We start from the raw sequence: 14,630 nt of genomic DNA, 5'->3' as shown, positions 1-14,630 counted from the left end.
AGGATTTTTACACTATACCAAATTGTCAAGTAACTTTCAAACTATATAATTAGAGTGCCAAGAGGAGAGGATGAAAAAACGAAATTTCTCCTACGCCACTATTTTATTAACCTTAAAATGAACACTATGATAAGTTATTTGGTCAAAGTCATTGATCATGACACAGACCCAAAATTCACTAATTAGCTTTACACCAAGGAAACCGCTTCCTCTTGATAGCCGGCGCATTTACAAGTTGGGGAAAATGAAATTCCACCCTCCTTTCTATCCCGAGGCAAAGGCAGGGCCTCCCCAGCCAGGGGCACTTGTGATTTGTAGCGGTGCCTCAAGCTGACAGTCCTCTTTCCGAGAGCGCTGCACAGCCCAGCTTCAGCACACACACCCAACTTTGCAGAGACAAGCGCCGGTCTCACCAACGAACCACTTCCCCGCCAGTTAAGAGGGTTACCAGTGGGGTAAATATCTTGACTGCCACCTGCCAGATACGGGGTTGTATTTGGGGTGAAAGTACCAGGCCTTTCATTTTCCCTCCTCACCACCCCTCAGCCCTCCCCCCCACCCCGCCCCGATTCGTTTCCTCCTAAGGAAAGACCGCAGCCAAAGACGAGAATGGCCCGGAGCAGCTTGGGTTTGGAGCTGTTTTTGGTTTTTGACAGGGGAGGGATCTCGGACCCCCGGAGTGGGAAAGACTTCGGGAAGAGGCCCTGGCGGGTGGAAATGGTCTCTCTCTTGCCTACGTCCGCCCGCAGGGCTGGGGAGGAGGGTCCGGGAGCGCCTGCCTGAGGGCCGGCGCGCCCCGCGGGCCCTGGGGAAACGGAGCTGCCACCAAAGATATTGCGGAACCCCGGCAGCCCGGCCGAGCCACACTCCCAGCTGCCCGCCCGAAGAGGCAGTGACCCGGCGGTGACAGCTGTCAGGGCCTCGGCCGCCGCCTCGCCTCCCCTCCCCCTCCGCGGCTCCCACAGGCGGGGCCGTAGAGCCGCTGCCGCGCCTACCCGTGTTGTAGACGTGCAGCTCGTCCGCGATGCCCTCGTTGCCCCCTCCAAAGATGATCATCAGCTCCCGGATGGCCACGGCCCGGTGTCCGTGCCGGGCGCGGGGTACCGGCCCCGTGAAGGAGGAAACCCGCCTCCAGTTGAGGAGGCTGGGAGCCGCCATCTTCCCAACCCCCGCCCCTCTGCCCACAATGCACCGCGCCCGCTCCAGCGCCGCCGCTCCCGGGGGAGGGCGGGGAACCGCCTCCAGCTGGGCGCCGGGGGTGGAGGGTCACGTGACCGCGGGCGTCCCGGGAGAGGCTGGAGGCCAGCGGAGAGCCTAGGGGGTCCCCGGAAGGGAGCCCCGCCCTCAGCCCCCGGCATAACGTCGGGGCCTGGCACCCTGGACAACGGGCCTTGGGGTGTAAAGACATTCCTACCAACCAAGTCTCCCCTCCCCACCCAGGGCCCCCCGTTTTGTATTTGCGGGAGAAGGTACAACGTTTTCCTTTATGGCCACTTTAATTGAGCATCTAGGATGTGAGGGCGAGTCAGACCCTTTGAACAGTTACAGCGCAACGGGGAGAAAAGCTCGCGTAGAGGTTCGAAGTGCCGGGAGCGCGGGGAGGAGAGAGGGAAGTCGTCCTCGGCCGGCGGGTGACGCGCGCGCCCAGGGCGCCCAGGCGTCGAGGATGCCCGCGAATGCGGGAGGAGGGAGGCGCCGGCCGCGCGAGCGAGCGGCCGCGAGTGAGGCTCCCCGGCCGAACCTGGGGATGCCGGAGGGAAGGTCGGAGCTAAGCCTGCTCGGGCACTTGAGGTTTTGTTGGGTGTCATGCCAAGAAGTTTAGCAACAGTTAGCCGCGAAAGGTTTGTTTCAGCAGGTGGAAACTATCTGTAGGTTTCCGTTTTATTACTAGCTGACATTTGAGGGTCTTCCATTGCCAAACGCTGTCCTAATTGCCTCATGATTCTCCCAACAATCCAGTAAAGTGGGTACTGTTATCTCCCTTTCGTGGATGGGGAAATGAGGCACAAAGAAGTAAAGATTCTCCCACCGACACAGCAGAAGCGGATTGGGACCAGGATTCAAACGCAGGGCTTCTGATTCCATAGCCCCTTTTTCTAACAGCTATACAATAACTGCCTTTGCTCACAGTCATGTAACCCTATTAAGGCTGAGCTTGCCTTATCATCTGGTCCTATAAAGAATCACACTCGAAGAGATACAATTCCAGAAGAAAAAAAAATTTTTGAAAGCAGTTTAAATCCCTGCCTCACACTCTCAACAAGGTACCAAAGGGGGGATACACACAACATACAGCAAATTTCCTAAAATTCCTTTTTCTTCATCCTTTACCATTAGCAATTTCTCTCCTACACCTGTATCATCCCCTCTCCAACTCTCTCAGTCCTGAGCCTGCCTCTCCACCTCCTCATCCATCTAAACTTTCCTTTGAGAAATGATTATCTTTTTTAAAAGGAATTCTCCCTGTTCTTTCAGCTCCTGCTTCTCACGTTTTTCCTTTACCGATTACCCCAATTTTACAATATGGTCAAAAACAATTTGGGAAAGGAGGGGGAAGATGGCTGGAAACAAAGAGTCTATGAGTATTTATGCATTAATATTTTTCTTTGTCACATACATAAATGTTTCTGTTACAAAGTATGTATCTGAAACAATACTGGGAAAGTATTGGGACAAAGCAATGGGCTTTTCATAGAACTTAAAATATTTAATAAGAACTGTACTTTTTTCTGAGAGATTAGGGTTAAGATGTCCTAACTTTTATGAGTGATGCTGTAAGTAGATGGTAGTTGTGTGTGTGAGTGTGTGTGTGTGTGTGTGTGTGTGTATTTAATGCTGTTATAGCAAAAGATGAAGGGCAAAATTGAAAGCTATAAACTCAATATTGATATTCAAATTTAAAAAAAATCAAAACTGGTCTATGATATGTGAAAGGCTTAAAATCCCTGAACTGGAGGAAAGATGAAGGCAAAACATTACAAGAAAGGTGATTACAAGTCATAACTGGTTGCTTAGATAAGGAGGTGCAGGACAATGGAGGAAGTGTGTATTCATTTCCTAGAACTGCTGTAACAAAATACCACAAACTGTGTGGCTTGAAACAACAGAAATTTGTTGCCTCGCAGTTCTGGAGGCTAGAAACCCAAAATCAAAGTGTCAGCAGGGCCACAATCCCTCTGAAAATTGTAGGGGAGAATGTTTCCTTGCCTCTTCCTGGCTTCTGGTGGTGGCCATTGATCCTAGGCATTCCTTGGCTTATAGCTACATCTCCAAACTCTGCCTTCATCATCACACAGTATTGTCCCTGTGTATCTGGGTCTCTTCTCTGCTTATAAGTTCACAGTTACATCCTAATGACCTCATCTTGATTACACCTGCAAAGACCCTATGTTCACATAAGGTCACATTCACATATATTGGTTATTAGGATTTCAACATATCTTTTTGGGGAACACAATTCAATCCATGACAAAGGGCTTAATCCAATGGAAATGATATTTTACCACAGCAGCTTTGGCTCAACTCTGCTTAATGAGGAGTTTAGAGTAGGTCCCTGATTCTCAAGAAAGCTACCTTCAATCTCTGAAACTCTAGGAATGGAAGTTAGCATCTAGGAGGAGAGTGTAGAAAGGGAAGAGTGAGGCAGAAGAGCACCCTGAAGAAGCCAACATTTAGGAGGTTAAAAACAGAAGGAGGCACTCATGAAGGAAACAGAATGAGGAGCCAGAGAGGTCAAAAGGGAACGGGGCGAGGGTAAGAAGCCACAGGTGAAGGGAGTTTCACAAAGGCGGAAGTGGTTATCAAAGCCAAAAGCCATAGAGAGGTCAGATAAGAAAAAGACAAATAAGTGTCTGTTGGATTTGCAAATTAGGAGGTTATTAGTGGCCTGGATTAAAATACTCAAGTGGAGTGGGAGGAGGGAAGCCAGAGAAGATCAAAGAATGAATAACAAGTAAGGAAGTGCAGATAATGTGTATAGTCTACTTTTTACAGAGATTTGCCCATGAAAGGAAAGAAAACACAGTGGCTGGAGGGAAAGATGGATACAGGACAAACTGCATTATTTTGCATGGCTGACATGAGCATGACTGTGGGCCCAGAAAAAGAATGCTGTTGAAAAGGAGAGACTGAAGGAGCAATAGAGATGTCTTAGTCAGTTTTGGCCGCTGTTAAAATACTATGGACTGGGGCTGGCTCAGTTGGTAGAGCATGTGATTCTTGGTCTCAGGGTTCAAGCTCCATGTGAGGTATAGAGATTACTTAAAAAAAAAAAAACCTTTTTTAAAAAAACACTACACAGACAGGGTGGCTTATAAATAACAGAAATTTATTTATCACAGTTCTGAAGGCTGGAAGTCCAAGATCAGAATGCAGCATGGTCAGGTTCTGGTGAAGGCCCTCTTGCTGGTTGCAGGCTGCTGACTTCTCGCTGTATCCTTACATGGTGGAAGGGGTGACTCTCTAAAGTCTCTTTTATAAGAGCACTAATCCCATTCATGAGGGCTTCACCCTCATGACCTACACACCGAAATACCAAAGGTCCCACCTCCTAGTGTCATCACCTTGGGGGTGAGGATTTCAACATGTGAATTTGGGGAGGGGGGCATAAACATTCATAGCAAGAGAATATGTCATTTGGAAATGCTTCTGTTATAAGTGGCAGAATATCCAACACAGTGGCTAAATGATAAGGCTGTTCATTATTTTGCACAAGAAATCTGGGGTTAGTTCAGTGGTGTCACGGTTCTGGTTAGTGGCTCTGAATTTCTCTTGGCCTTTCCTTTGTGGTCATAAGAAGGTTGTTGCAGCTCCGGGCATTGTGTCCTCTCATAACCATGCCCAAAGATAAAAAGCAGGAAGACAGCCAGGATGGGGAAATAGAACTCTCCTTCTACAAGGAAAAAAGCATCTTGCCTAGAAGTCATCCAGCACACTTGCTCTTGGATTTCATTGGCCAGAACTAGGGCATTTGGTATATTAAGATTACATTCACTAGGTGCGCCTGGGTGGCTCAGTCATTAAACATCTGCCTTTGGCTCAGGTCATGATCCCAGGGTCCTGGGATCGAGCCCCGCATTGGACTCTCTGCTCAGCAGGAAGCCTGCTTCTCCCTCTCCCACTCCCCCTGCTTTTGTTCCCTCTCTCACTGTGTCTCTCTCTGTCAAATAAATAAAATCTTAAAAAAGAAAAAAAGATTACATTCACTATACTCACGGAAATACCAAAAAAATAATGGCTTTAAAAGCGTTTATTTCTCCCATATAAATGAATTTTGGTCGTAGCAGTCCAAAGCCGGCAGGCATGGCAGCTGTGTTTCACCAAGTCCTCAAGAACTTGTAGACTTTCTGGATTGGAATTCCTCCTTCCAACCCATGGTCCAAGATGGCTGCCCCAGCTCTAGCTGTTGCATCTATATTCCAGCCAACAGGAGAGAGTAAGGGAAAGGAATGTTCCCTTCTCCAGAACACATTTTGGAATTATACATATTATTTCTGCTTACATCCCATAAGCCAATATTTAGTCACAAGGCCACAGTTAGTTGAAGAAAATCTGGGACATGTAGTTTTCATTTAGAATGGCCATGTTCCCAGCTAATGTTCAAGGCTCTGCTATAGAGAAAGGAGAAAACAGACATTGGGGTTCATCTTGCAGGAGGGTGGCTACAGGAGTCTGGGAAAGTAGTTGTTTTTGTTTGTTTGTCTGTTTTCAGCCTCAATAATGAGAAGCAGGCAAGGAAGAATAAAGTTGGAAATGAGAGTTGCTTGAGCTAACCTACTAGGCCTACCTAGGGAGAATTGACACTTGATGGAGCAAGATCCTGAAGGATCAAGAAAAGGTGGATTCAGAAGTACACATGGATTTACATGTGCACTAGGGTTGAATATATTATGTTTCTATACCATGGATTATAGATTACATAAATATTTCTATTTTATAAGTGTATATAGAAAACAAAAAGCTCTAATGGATGGTGCTGCTCTAGCCATTCAGGGTTCCATTAGAGAAAGTACCTTCATCTCTCACTACTTTTCCCCCATCACTCTCGCTCTCCCATATCAAACACCCATCAGGTATCTGGATTTTCAACATAGCGAGAATTAAAGTCATGGGATTTAGAATTCAGTAGGTGTAGCCATTTACTAGCTTTGTAGTCTTGGTCAAATTATTTATCCTCTTTGAGCCTCAGATTCTTTGTCTATAAGATGGGGATAATAATAGCATCTATTTCTTTTTTTTTAAGATTTTATTTTTATTTATTCATGAGAGACAGAGAGAGAGAGAAGCAGAGGGAGAAGCAGGCTCCCAAGGAGCAGGGAGCCCGATGCGGGACTCGATCCCAGGACCCTGGGATCATGGCCTAAGCTGAAGGCAGACGCCTAACCATCCGAGCCACCCAGGCACCCAATAGCATCTATTTCTTAGAGTTGTTTTGAAGACCAAATGAAATAATATATGTAAAGTACAGGCAGTCCTTACTTTGCATGGTAGTGTAGTTCTTTTTTTTTTTTTTTTAAGATTATTTATTTGGGAGGGGTGGGGAAGGGCAGAGGGAGAGAAACTTCAAGCAGACTACCCCTTTGAGATCGGAGCTTGGAGCCTGATGTGGGACTTGATCCCACCACCCATGAGATCACGACCTGAACCAAAACCAAAAGTTAGACACCTAACTGACTGAGCCACCCAGGTGCCCCAGTAGTGTAGTTCTCTAAAAATGACCACATGAGTTGCAAAGTGATCTTAAATTTCAATGGGGAAAAGTTACAATTGTGCTGTGATCTTTAAATGTTTTTGTCAAAATTTTTAAAACTCTTACTATTGGTTTTAAATGCCTAGGGCAGGGGTGCCTGGGTGGCTCAGTCAGTTAAGCATCTGCCTTCAGCTCAGGTCATGATCTCAGGGTCCTGGGATCAAGTCCCACATCAGGCTCCTTGCTACACAGGGACCCTAAGTCTCCCTCTGCCTCTGCCCCCTGCTTGTGCTCTCTGTCAAATAAATAAATAAAATCTTTAAAAAAATAAAATAAATGCCTAGGGAAATGAAAAAATTAGTAGACCTAGTATTTATTTGCTATACTGTAATTTGAATCATTAGAAACATTGAGAATTAAATGTTTGGGGTTTTTTTGGATTTTTTTGGTTTTTGTTTAAAACTTATCAAGAATGGGGCGCCTGGGTAGCTCAGTCAGTTAAGTGTCTGCCTTCAGCTCAGGTCATGATCTCAGGGTCCTGGAATTGAGCCCTGCATCGGGCTCCCTGCTCAGTGGGGAGCCTGCTTCTCCCTCTCCTTCTGCTCCCCCACTCCTGCTCTCTCTCTCTTTCTCTCTCTATCTCAAATAAATAGATAAAATCTTAAAAAAAAAAAACTTATCAAGAGTAGCTTGAGCAGTGCTTCCCTTTCTGCCATATAACTTACTGTACAGAGTGAGCATCTTTTCTGTGCCTTGGCCAATTGTCATACTCCTTTCCAGGTTTGGATCAGCTTTCCATATTTTACTCTTTGCAATTTCAATGTCATGAAATATCTTTGAGAGTTCCTTTAAGATGAATTTTTTTATCCACGTCTCTTCGCTGGAAACATCTTCATCCTTTTCTGCACAACCACTTTCTGCATTTATGTCCATCAAGTCACCTTTACTAAATTCTTCGGGCTGCATGTCTAGAGTTGCATAGTGACAGTATCATCCCACAGCCAGCCCTTTCTTCTCTACCTCCATTTACCTTTGATTTGAACTTCACTCTGAAAATTACCGCTTTTTGTTTCTTTGCTACCCTATTATCTTTGTTGGCCAATTCTCTCTATCATCCATTTTTGTAAATATCACAAGAGTTTTGTAAATATCACTGGGAATTAAGGAAGCGACACAACCTATACATGCTTTATCTGTACATAAACTGAATAACAAATGTCCAGTGACCAATCACTGGCTGACTGTCAGACAAGTGACATGATTGGTCACAGATCACAATTTGGATCCATTATTTGCAGGGTAATTTCATGAATTAAAAAGTTAGCAGCAGAGTTTGTCCTTAGGCAAGTACTCACAGTTAATATACTATGGTAACAGATATGAACTGTGAATTGGGCTGTTGAGTGCCTAATGAGCACCTGATGTCATCATCGAACTAAACCATGAAAACAGATTTGTGCTGTTGCCATGCAAAACAAGGGCTATGCTGCTCTGTGTGATGCCTGGCAGGTAGTTAGCACTTAGTAAGTAGTAGACTGTTTTACTTGTATCGTCTTTGTCATTTTCATTATATTACTACTGTTTCTACTCTTCCTTCTGAGCCACAGGCCACTGAGGAGTCAGCTGGAGAGAGAGGGGCTGGTGCTGGGAGGTGGCAGACAGTGCTGTGTTTTCAGCCAAGCGTGTAAATTACCATGTCCAAGGGATACCTTAATCTCAACTGAGGATTCACGCCAAGGGCTTATTGGCAGAGGTCTGGGAAGGAGTTTTGGGGAGTGCCGGCAGGTGGGCAGGACTCAGAGAGGCAGGGCAGGCAGGGCTCCTGGGATGAAAGAAGCAGATGGTGTCTGAGAGGTCTGTCACAGATCACAGGGCTCCAGCCATAGGTCTTGGCTAGAGCTGTGGTCAGGGCATGGTGGGGGCAGCTGGCAAGAGCAAGCCAGGACTCTAGGCCAGGTAGAGCCTACACCAGTTACCAGAACAGGGAACTGGTACATGAGTCAAGGGAGAAAAATACTCACCTGAGTGAGAAAGATGGCCTCCAGGTCAAGAGTCAGGTGCAAGCACAATTGCCACAGCCTAGTGGGTAGCAGAGAAGAGCCCAGAGGGCCTCCGCTCGGGACTAGAAGGTGACCCATCATTGAGCCCCATCAGAAAAAAGGAGAGGGAACTGAGACTCCCCAAGTTACACTTCCTGCCCCATGTGGGTGACCTTGGAGCCCAGCCCGGGGAGATGGGGCGATAATCGAGGCTGTCAGCCTGACCCAATGTAGTGATTCACTGCTCCTATACAAAGCTTCTTCCTTCCTTTTGGTCCGTTTATCAGCCTTAATAGATTTTATCTAGGACCCTATCTACAAAGCAGTACACTCAGCCAAGGCAGGCCCATTGGGTAAGAAGGAATGATGAACATTTGACTCTCAACTAATAAAAAATAAACACAGAATAAAAATGACTCAGATATACACCGTGTCAGCTAATGATACCACAAATACAAGATACCTGTAAATCCCTGAGGACTGCATTCAGGCATGTAACTGAAACCTGACCAAAGTGACATACCCATGCAATGGTTTGTTTTCCTCATGTGGTTAGATGTTTCAGATCACTTGGTGCAGGGCTGCTCTGGTGACTCCCAGGGCCAGCAGGGACTTCGGCTCCTCCCATGTTCTTGCTCTGTCCTCCCTAACATGAGCAGGGCTGCTGAATCAGACAGATGAATGAGTCAGATGGTAAATTATATTACCATAAACTTGGGGTCATTAGCCCCCTGTCCCCTTAGTGTGGGTCAGCACCAGCTGCTCCTCTTGGGTAGCCCTGTCCATTCAGCTACTTTCCCACTCTGAGTAATCCCTCCCTTGCCTTACCCTTCAGGGTTACAGGTGGCCATACCTCCCTGCAGTTGCTAACGCCACCTTATTGCAACACTCGTAACCATGTTTCCTTAATACAGACCTTTTCAAATAGTGCCTTTTTGCAGAGTCTCCACCATTAGCCTTTTGGAGTGAGCCGTCTGTATCCTGCCAGGACCCTGACCGATTCAACACCGTAATCTGTGCATAGCTGGTGTGGCCCATATGCAGCAGCACAGTGTGGCCCTTTCAGCCCCAGAGAGGCAAGATGGATAGTCTACCTCCAGGCATCAAGGTTGGATTTCAGACAGGAAGAAATGGCAAAAGGCACCAAATGGCTCTTTGCCAGGAAAATAATAGCTTTTTAGGAAGTGACAGACAGCAGGAGGTGAGTATTTGTAACTGGACCATTGCTGCCTCCAAATGAAAGAGTGTTTCTAGTTCAAGGGAAGGAGCAGAGACAGGTATTAAGTAGGCTACTGGCAGTGTTTGCAACATCATATCACTCTTTTGGACTTTTTAAGAAAAAGTTACAAATTGCTTACTGTTATAAGTCCTTTCCTTAGTTCATACTTTGAACTAGGGGTGTCTTCATCTGACAGTAAAAATACAGTAGTCCCCCCTTATCTGCAGTTGTGCTTTCTCAGGTTTCTGTACCCTCTGTCAACAGAGTCGGGAAGTGGATAATCCCCCTTGTGATGCTGGATGGTGAGAAGACGATGTAGCCGACCATAATGCCTGCATCCTTCACGTCGCTTTGTCCACCTTGTCTCATCACGTAGGCATTTTGTCATCTCACATCGTCACAAGGAGAAGGTGAGTACGATGAGATCTTTTGAGAGAGAGAGAGAAACAGAGACCACATTCATATAGGTTTTATTTCAGTATGTTGTAATTGTTGTATTTTATCATTATTGTTGTCTAATATGTAAATTACACTTTATTATAGATATATATGTGTAGCAAGAAAACGTATATATAGAGTTTTGGAATCATCCATGGTTTCAGGCACCCACTGGGGGTCTGGGAGTAGACTCTTCACAGACAAGGGGAGATGACTGTGATAACTTCCATGTATTGAGCCCTTACTGAATGCTTTACATGCATGATATCTTCTAACCCTCACCAGGAGGTTCCCCACTCTATAGCTGCGGAAACCACAGGTGAGTGGTTTTGAGTGATGTGTTCAGTATAATGTCTGAGCTAACAGTTGGGTGTGTCTGTCTGTGCCCAGAGCCCATGCTGGCAGCCACTATACTTCTCAGAGTGTCCCTTAAAACCTGCATCTCTTTCTGTTCTCATTTCTTCCCCAGGGAAGAACCTGTGCACACAATGTGGAAGTCTAGGTCACAGGTAATAAGCCTCTTGCATCCTTAGAATATGGCCCAGGGTGCCTGGGTGGCTCAGTTGGTTTCACAATTGCCTTCAGCCCAGGTCATGATCCTGGAGTGCCAGGATTGAGCCTTGCATTGGGCTCCCTGCTCAGCAGGGAGTCTGCTTCTCCCTCTGGCCCTGCCTCCCCCCCCATGCTCTCTTTCTCTCATTCTCTCTCTCTAATAAATAAATAAAATCTTAAAAAAAAAAAAGAAAAAAGAACATGGCCCACTAGAAATAAAGGAGAGAGAATCCCAAGTTGGAGACAGTAGGGCAATGAGCAGAGGGATTTGGGTCCAGATGGAAGCCAATATGAATAGCAAGCAGAGCCTATGAAAACAACAGAATTATTATTTCAATTATGAGTCCCCCTCTGGGGTACTTGGGCTGTCATACTCTCTGAACCTACTTAGCCACCAGCTCTCACACTGGGTCAGGCATTCTGCTAAGTGGATGAGAGATGCAAAGGGAGAGAAAACCTGGTCTTTGGAGGAAACTGGAGTAAGCAGGAGTCAGCTTGGAGGGCTTCCCATCACAATGCTTTGGGACACATCTGACTGACTGTCCCGCTGCTCCTGACAGCACATGATTCTGGAAGGACAGGAAATGTTGATATTTTTGCGCATGTGAGGGCCATGAGGACTAGAGCAGGAGTGCTCGAGTGCACTCTGTGTTGCTGCTGAACCTTCTCACTTCCCACAGGTGGTCCATGGATCAAATGGACCTGCTGCAATCAAAGATGAATACATGACCACTATGTCTGTTAGCTAAAACATTGGGTGAAGTTGCACTTTAAAACAGAGTATACTGTGGTGCCTGGGTGGCTCAGATGGTTAAGCGTCTGCCTTCGGCTCAAGTCATGATCCCAGGGTCCTGGGATTGAGCCCCACATCGGGCTCCTGGCTCAGCGGGGAGTCTGCTTCTCCCTTTCCCTCTGCCTCTCCCACTGCTCATGCTCTCTCTCTGTATCTCTGTGTCTCAAATGAATAAATAAAAAAATCTTTAAAAAAAACCCAAAAACAGAGTATACCTCCTGGGAGTAAAGAGAAAAGAGGAATAGCATAATGTCAAGCCTGCTTCAAAGAAAAATGGCATATTTCCTGGATGGTATGAGGGCTTTAGGATAGGGGTATGTAAGGGAACACCGCCAGGGCAGTGGATAACTCCATACGAACAGTGCCTGGATGCTGAAGCCCCGCCAAGTGAAGAATGCAAAAACCTGGGATGCAGTTTCACCCTTAGAGTTGTAGCCAAAGATCCCAGTATTTGAAGCATGCCTCAAGTAAGAAACAGGTGAGAACTGCTGATGAGAATTCCAGTCCGGGCTTCATCACCAACTTGCTTTGGGAACTTGGGACATTAGCATGCTCAAAACCTACATTTGCTGATCTGCAGATTGGGGCAAACAACATCCCTGTTCAACTTACTAATGAGAATGTTATGAGAAGAAAACGAAATAGAAGATGTGAAGATGCTTTGTCAATGTTCAAAGTTCTATACAAAGGGAAGCTATTCCAGATATTCCTACTCTCCAAGTTCAAGTCTGAAAAAACAAACAAACCCACTAAACCCTTTAGAGCTACATCGTTCAATACAGTAGCCACTAGGCACGCTGGCTATTGAGCATTTAAAATGTGACTAGTGCAACCGAGGAACTAGCTTTTAAATTTTACTTAGTGTTAATGAATTTAAGTTGAAGAACTGATACTTGATTCACTATTGGAAAGCTTTTAAGTATGCTTGGAACAGCCTGAGTATGTGAGCCTAATTTTTAAACTGCAAATTATATGAAATCTAAATACATATCGTTTCTGATGAAATTTAGTATTTGAATTGAGATGTGCTACAAGTATAAGATACACACCAGACTTCAGACTTAATACAAAAAAGAATGTATAATTACATGTTGAAGTCATATTTTGTATATATTGGGTTAAATAAAATATATCATTAAAATTAATTTTACCTCTTTGTACTTACCTTTTTCTTTTTCTTTTTCTGTTAATGCTCAGCCGAGTGCCTGGCACATGGTTACTCTCTTTCTCCCTCTCTTTTTAAAAGTTTGTTTGTTTGTTTGTTTATTTATTTATTTAAGTAATCTCTACACCCACTGTGGGGCTGAAACTCACGACCTGCACGCTCTTCTGACTGAGCCAGCCAGGTGCCCTGTCTTTGTACTAATCTTAAGGTGACTACTAGAAAATTTTAAATTATGGGGTGGCCTACATTATATTTCTATCGGGAAATGCCACTTAAAAAGAGCCAGTGAGTAGAGGGATCCTCATTTCCTTATAGGAGCTAAGGAGAGAGGTTGCAGAAATAAATTCTATGATCCCAGGCAAAGTACTGGCACCATTTCCTGGGTTTCTGAGAATCAATAGCAGAAAGAGAACAGCCTAGAGCTGGGTGGGGTTGACTCCCTGCCTGATTCCTTTCCATGTTCAGGCTCAAAACACACCATCTTAAAAACTCCTATTGGTATCATTGCCTTGGTAAAATGAGACCATTGCTGTTAGCTGGGCTTTAATTTGGGGGCCACAGCACTTTAATGACTGGGGGATTTCACGAGAAACTAGTGGGTAATTTGAGATTCTGAAAATCAGTATGAACTTCATTTTTCCACTTCTGCTCTTTCAAAGTTTACCCTAGACCCAACGCATAGTGGAAATCCACCGTCCAAGCATTTGCTTTTCTCCGGTTTTGAATCTTTTCCTCCAGAGCTGCCTTGTTTTCAAAATGATTTGCATGCAGACTGCTGGAGGAGGATGCCAGAGGAAGTCTGGCCATGCGAGCTGGCCTGCCAAGCACATCTGGAAGTGGTTTCGGGGGCCGCCTCACCCCGGCCGCCAGCGCAACGCCTGATTCCCAACTCTCCCAGCTGCTCCGCGCAGGAGTGGAAGAAACCCGAGCCTCTCCAAAGTCAACGCAAGCAAAGGGCGGGGGGGGGGGGGGGGGGGGGGGGGGTTGGGGGCAGGGGGAGGAATACTCTCTTGGAAATGTAATATTGGCCTTCGGGCTCTCCAGCCCTTTGGGCTTTCCAATGGGATCTTAGAAGCAGCCGAAGCAGCGTGAAGGGCAGCAACCCCGAGCCAGCCAGGAGTTGAACATTCTGCCCTACAGCTCTTCTGGACCAAGGAGCCCAAAGCCCTGCCCTCACCGGTCACCAGGTAAACAGAAATTGACGAGCAGTGTGGCAGTCTTTCCATTCTTCCCTGCCCGCCTGCAGCAGCCCTTTGTTTTGCTGTAGACTCAAGAATGTAAATCAGAAGTGGATTGTCCCACATGAACTTCGCCTTCAGGAGCTCCCAGCCAATGTTTGTAGCATGCCGAGGCAACCATTTTTCTTTTTCTTTTTTTCTTTTTCTTTCTTTCTTTTTTCTTTTTTTCTTTTTTTTTTTTTTTTTTTTTGCCATTGCAGCAAATCCAGGATACTCTTTGCGAGTTTTTACATGCTAGACTGCTTTTCCAGACCTGGGTTTAACTCTACTGACCAGTGTGATTTACTATTTTCATCATACTTTAAGCATGGAAGTCAGTGGTAAGCTAGAAAGTGGATAAATGCGAGTATTCAAATGCAGGTACATTTCTGAGCCACGAAAGATTTAATTGAGCTGTGATTCATGTTTTCAGAACCTGAAAAAAAGACTCAGTAGTTGTGGAAATCTAAATGGGGCTTATAAATACAGTAGTTGTCGTGTTGGGTTGAAAATGCTTTC

The 14,630-nt window shown here is 45.7% G+C and overlaps 1 protein-coding gene across 4 annotated transcripts in view; it reads right to left on the bottom strand.

The window, feature by feature from the left end:
• The window catches only part of HCFC2 (host cell factor C2), a 42,048-nt gene extending 40,882 nt beyond the window's left edge, over nucleotides 1–1,166 (bottom strand). For all 4 annotated transcript variants that reach the window (XM_028121677.2, XM_028121678.2, XM_028121679.2 and 1 more), the window contains exon 1: nucleotides 996–1,166. In XM_028121677.2, the coding sequence (XP_027977478.1) occupies nucleotides 996–1,158 (163 nt within the window). In that variant the 5' untranslated portion in view covers nucleotides 1,159–1,166. The remainder of the gene's footprint in view (nucleotides 1–995) is intronic.
• Nucleotides 1,167–14,630: the final 13,464 nt, after the last annotated feature.

The sequence above is a fragment of the Eumetopias jubatus genome, unplaced genomic scaffold (assembly GCF_037043125.1).
Source record: "Eumetopias jubatus isolate StellerSeaLion01/CBP00866 unplaced genomic scaffold, mEumJub1_p1.0 scaffold_8, whole genome shotgun sequence".
Taxonomy (NCBI): Eukaryota; Metazoa; Chordata; class Mammalia; order Carnivora; family Otariidae; genus Eumetopias; species Eumetopias jubatus.
This window is presented reverse-complemented; position numbering and strand designations above follow the sequence as displayed.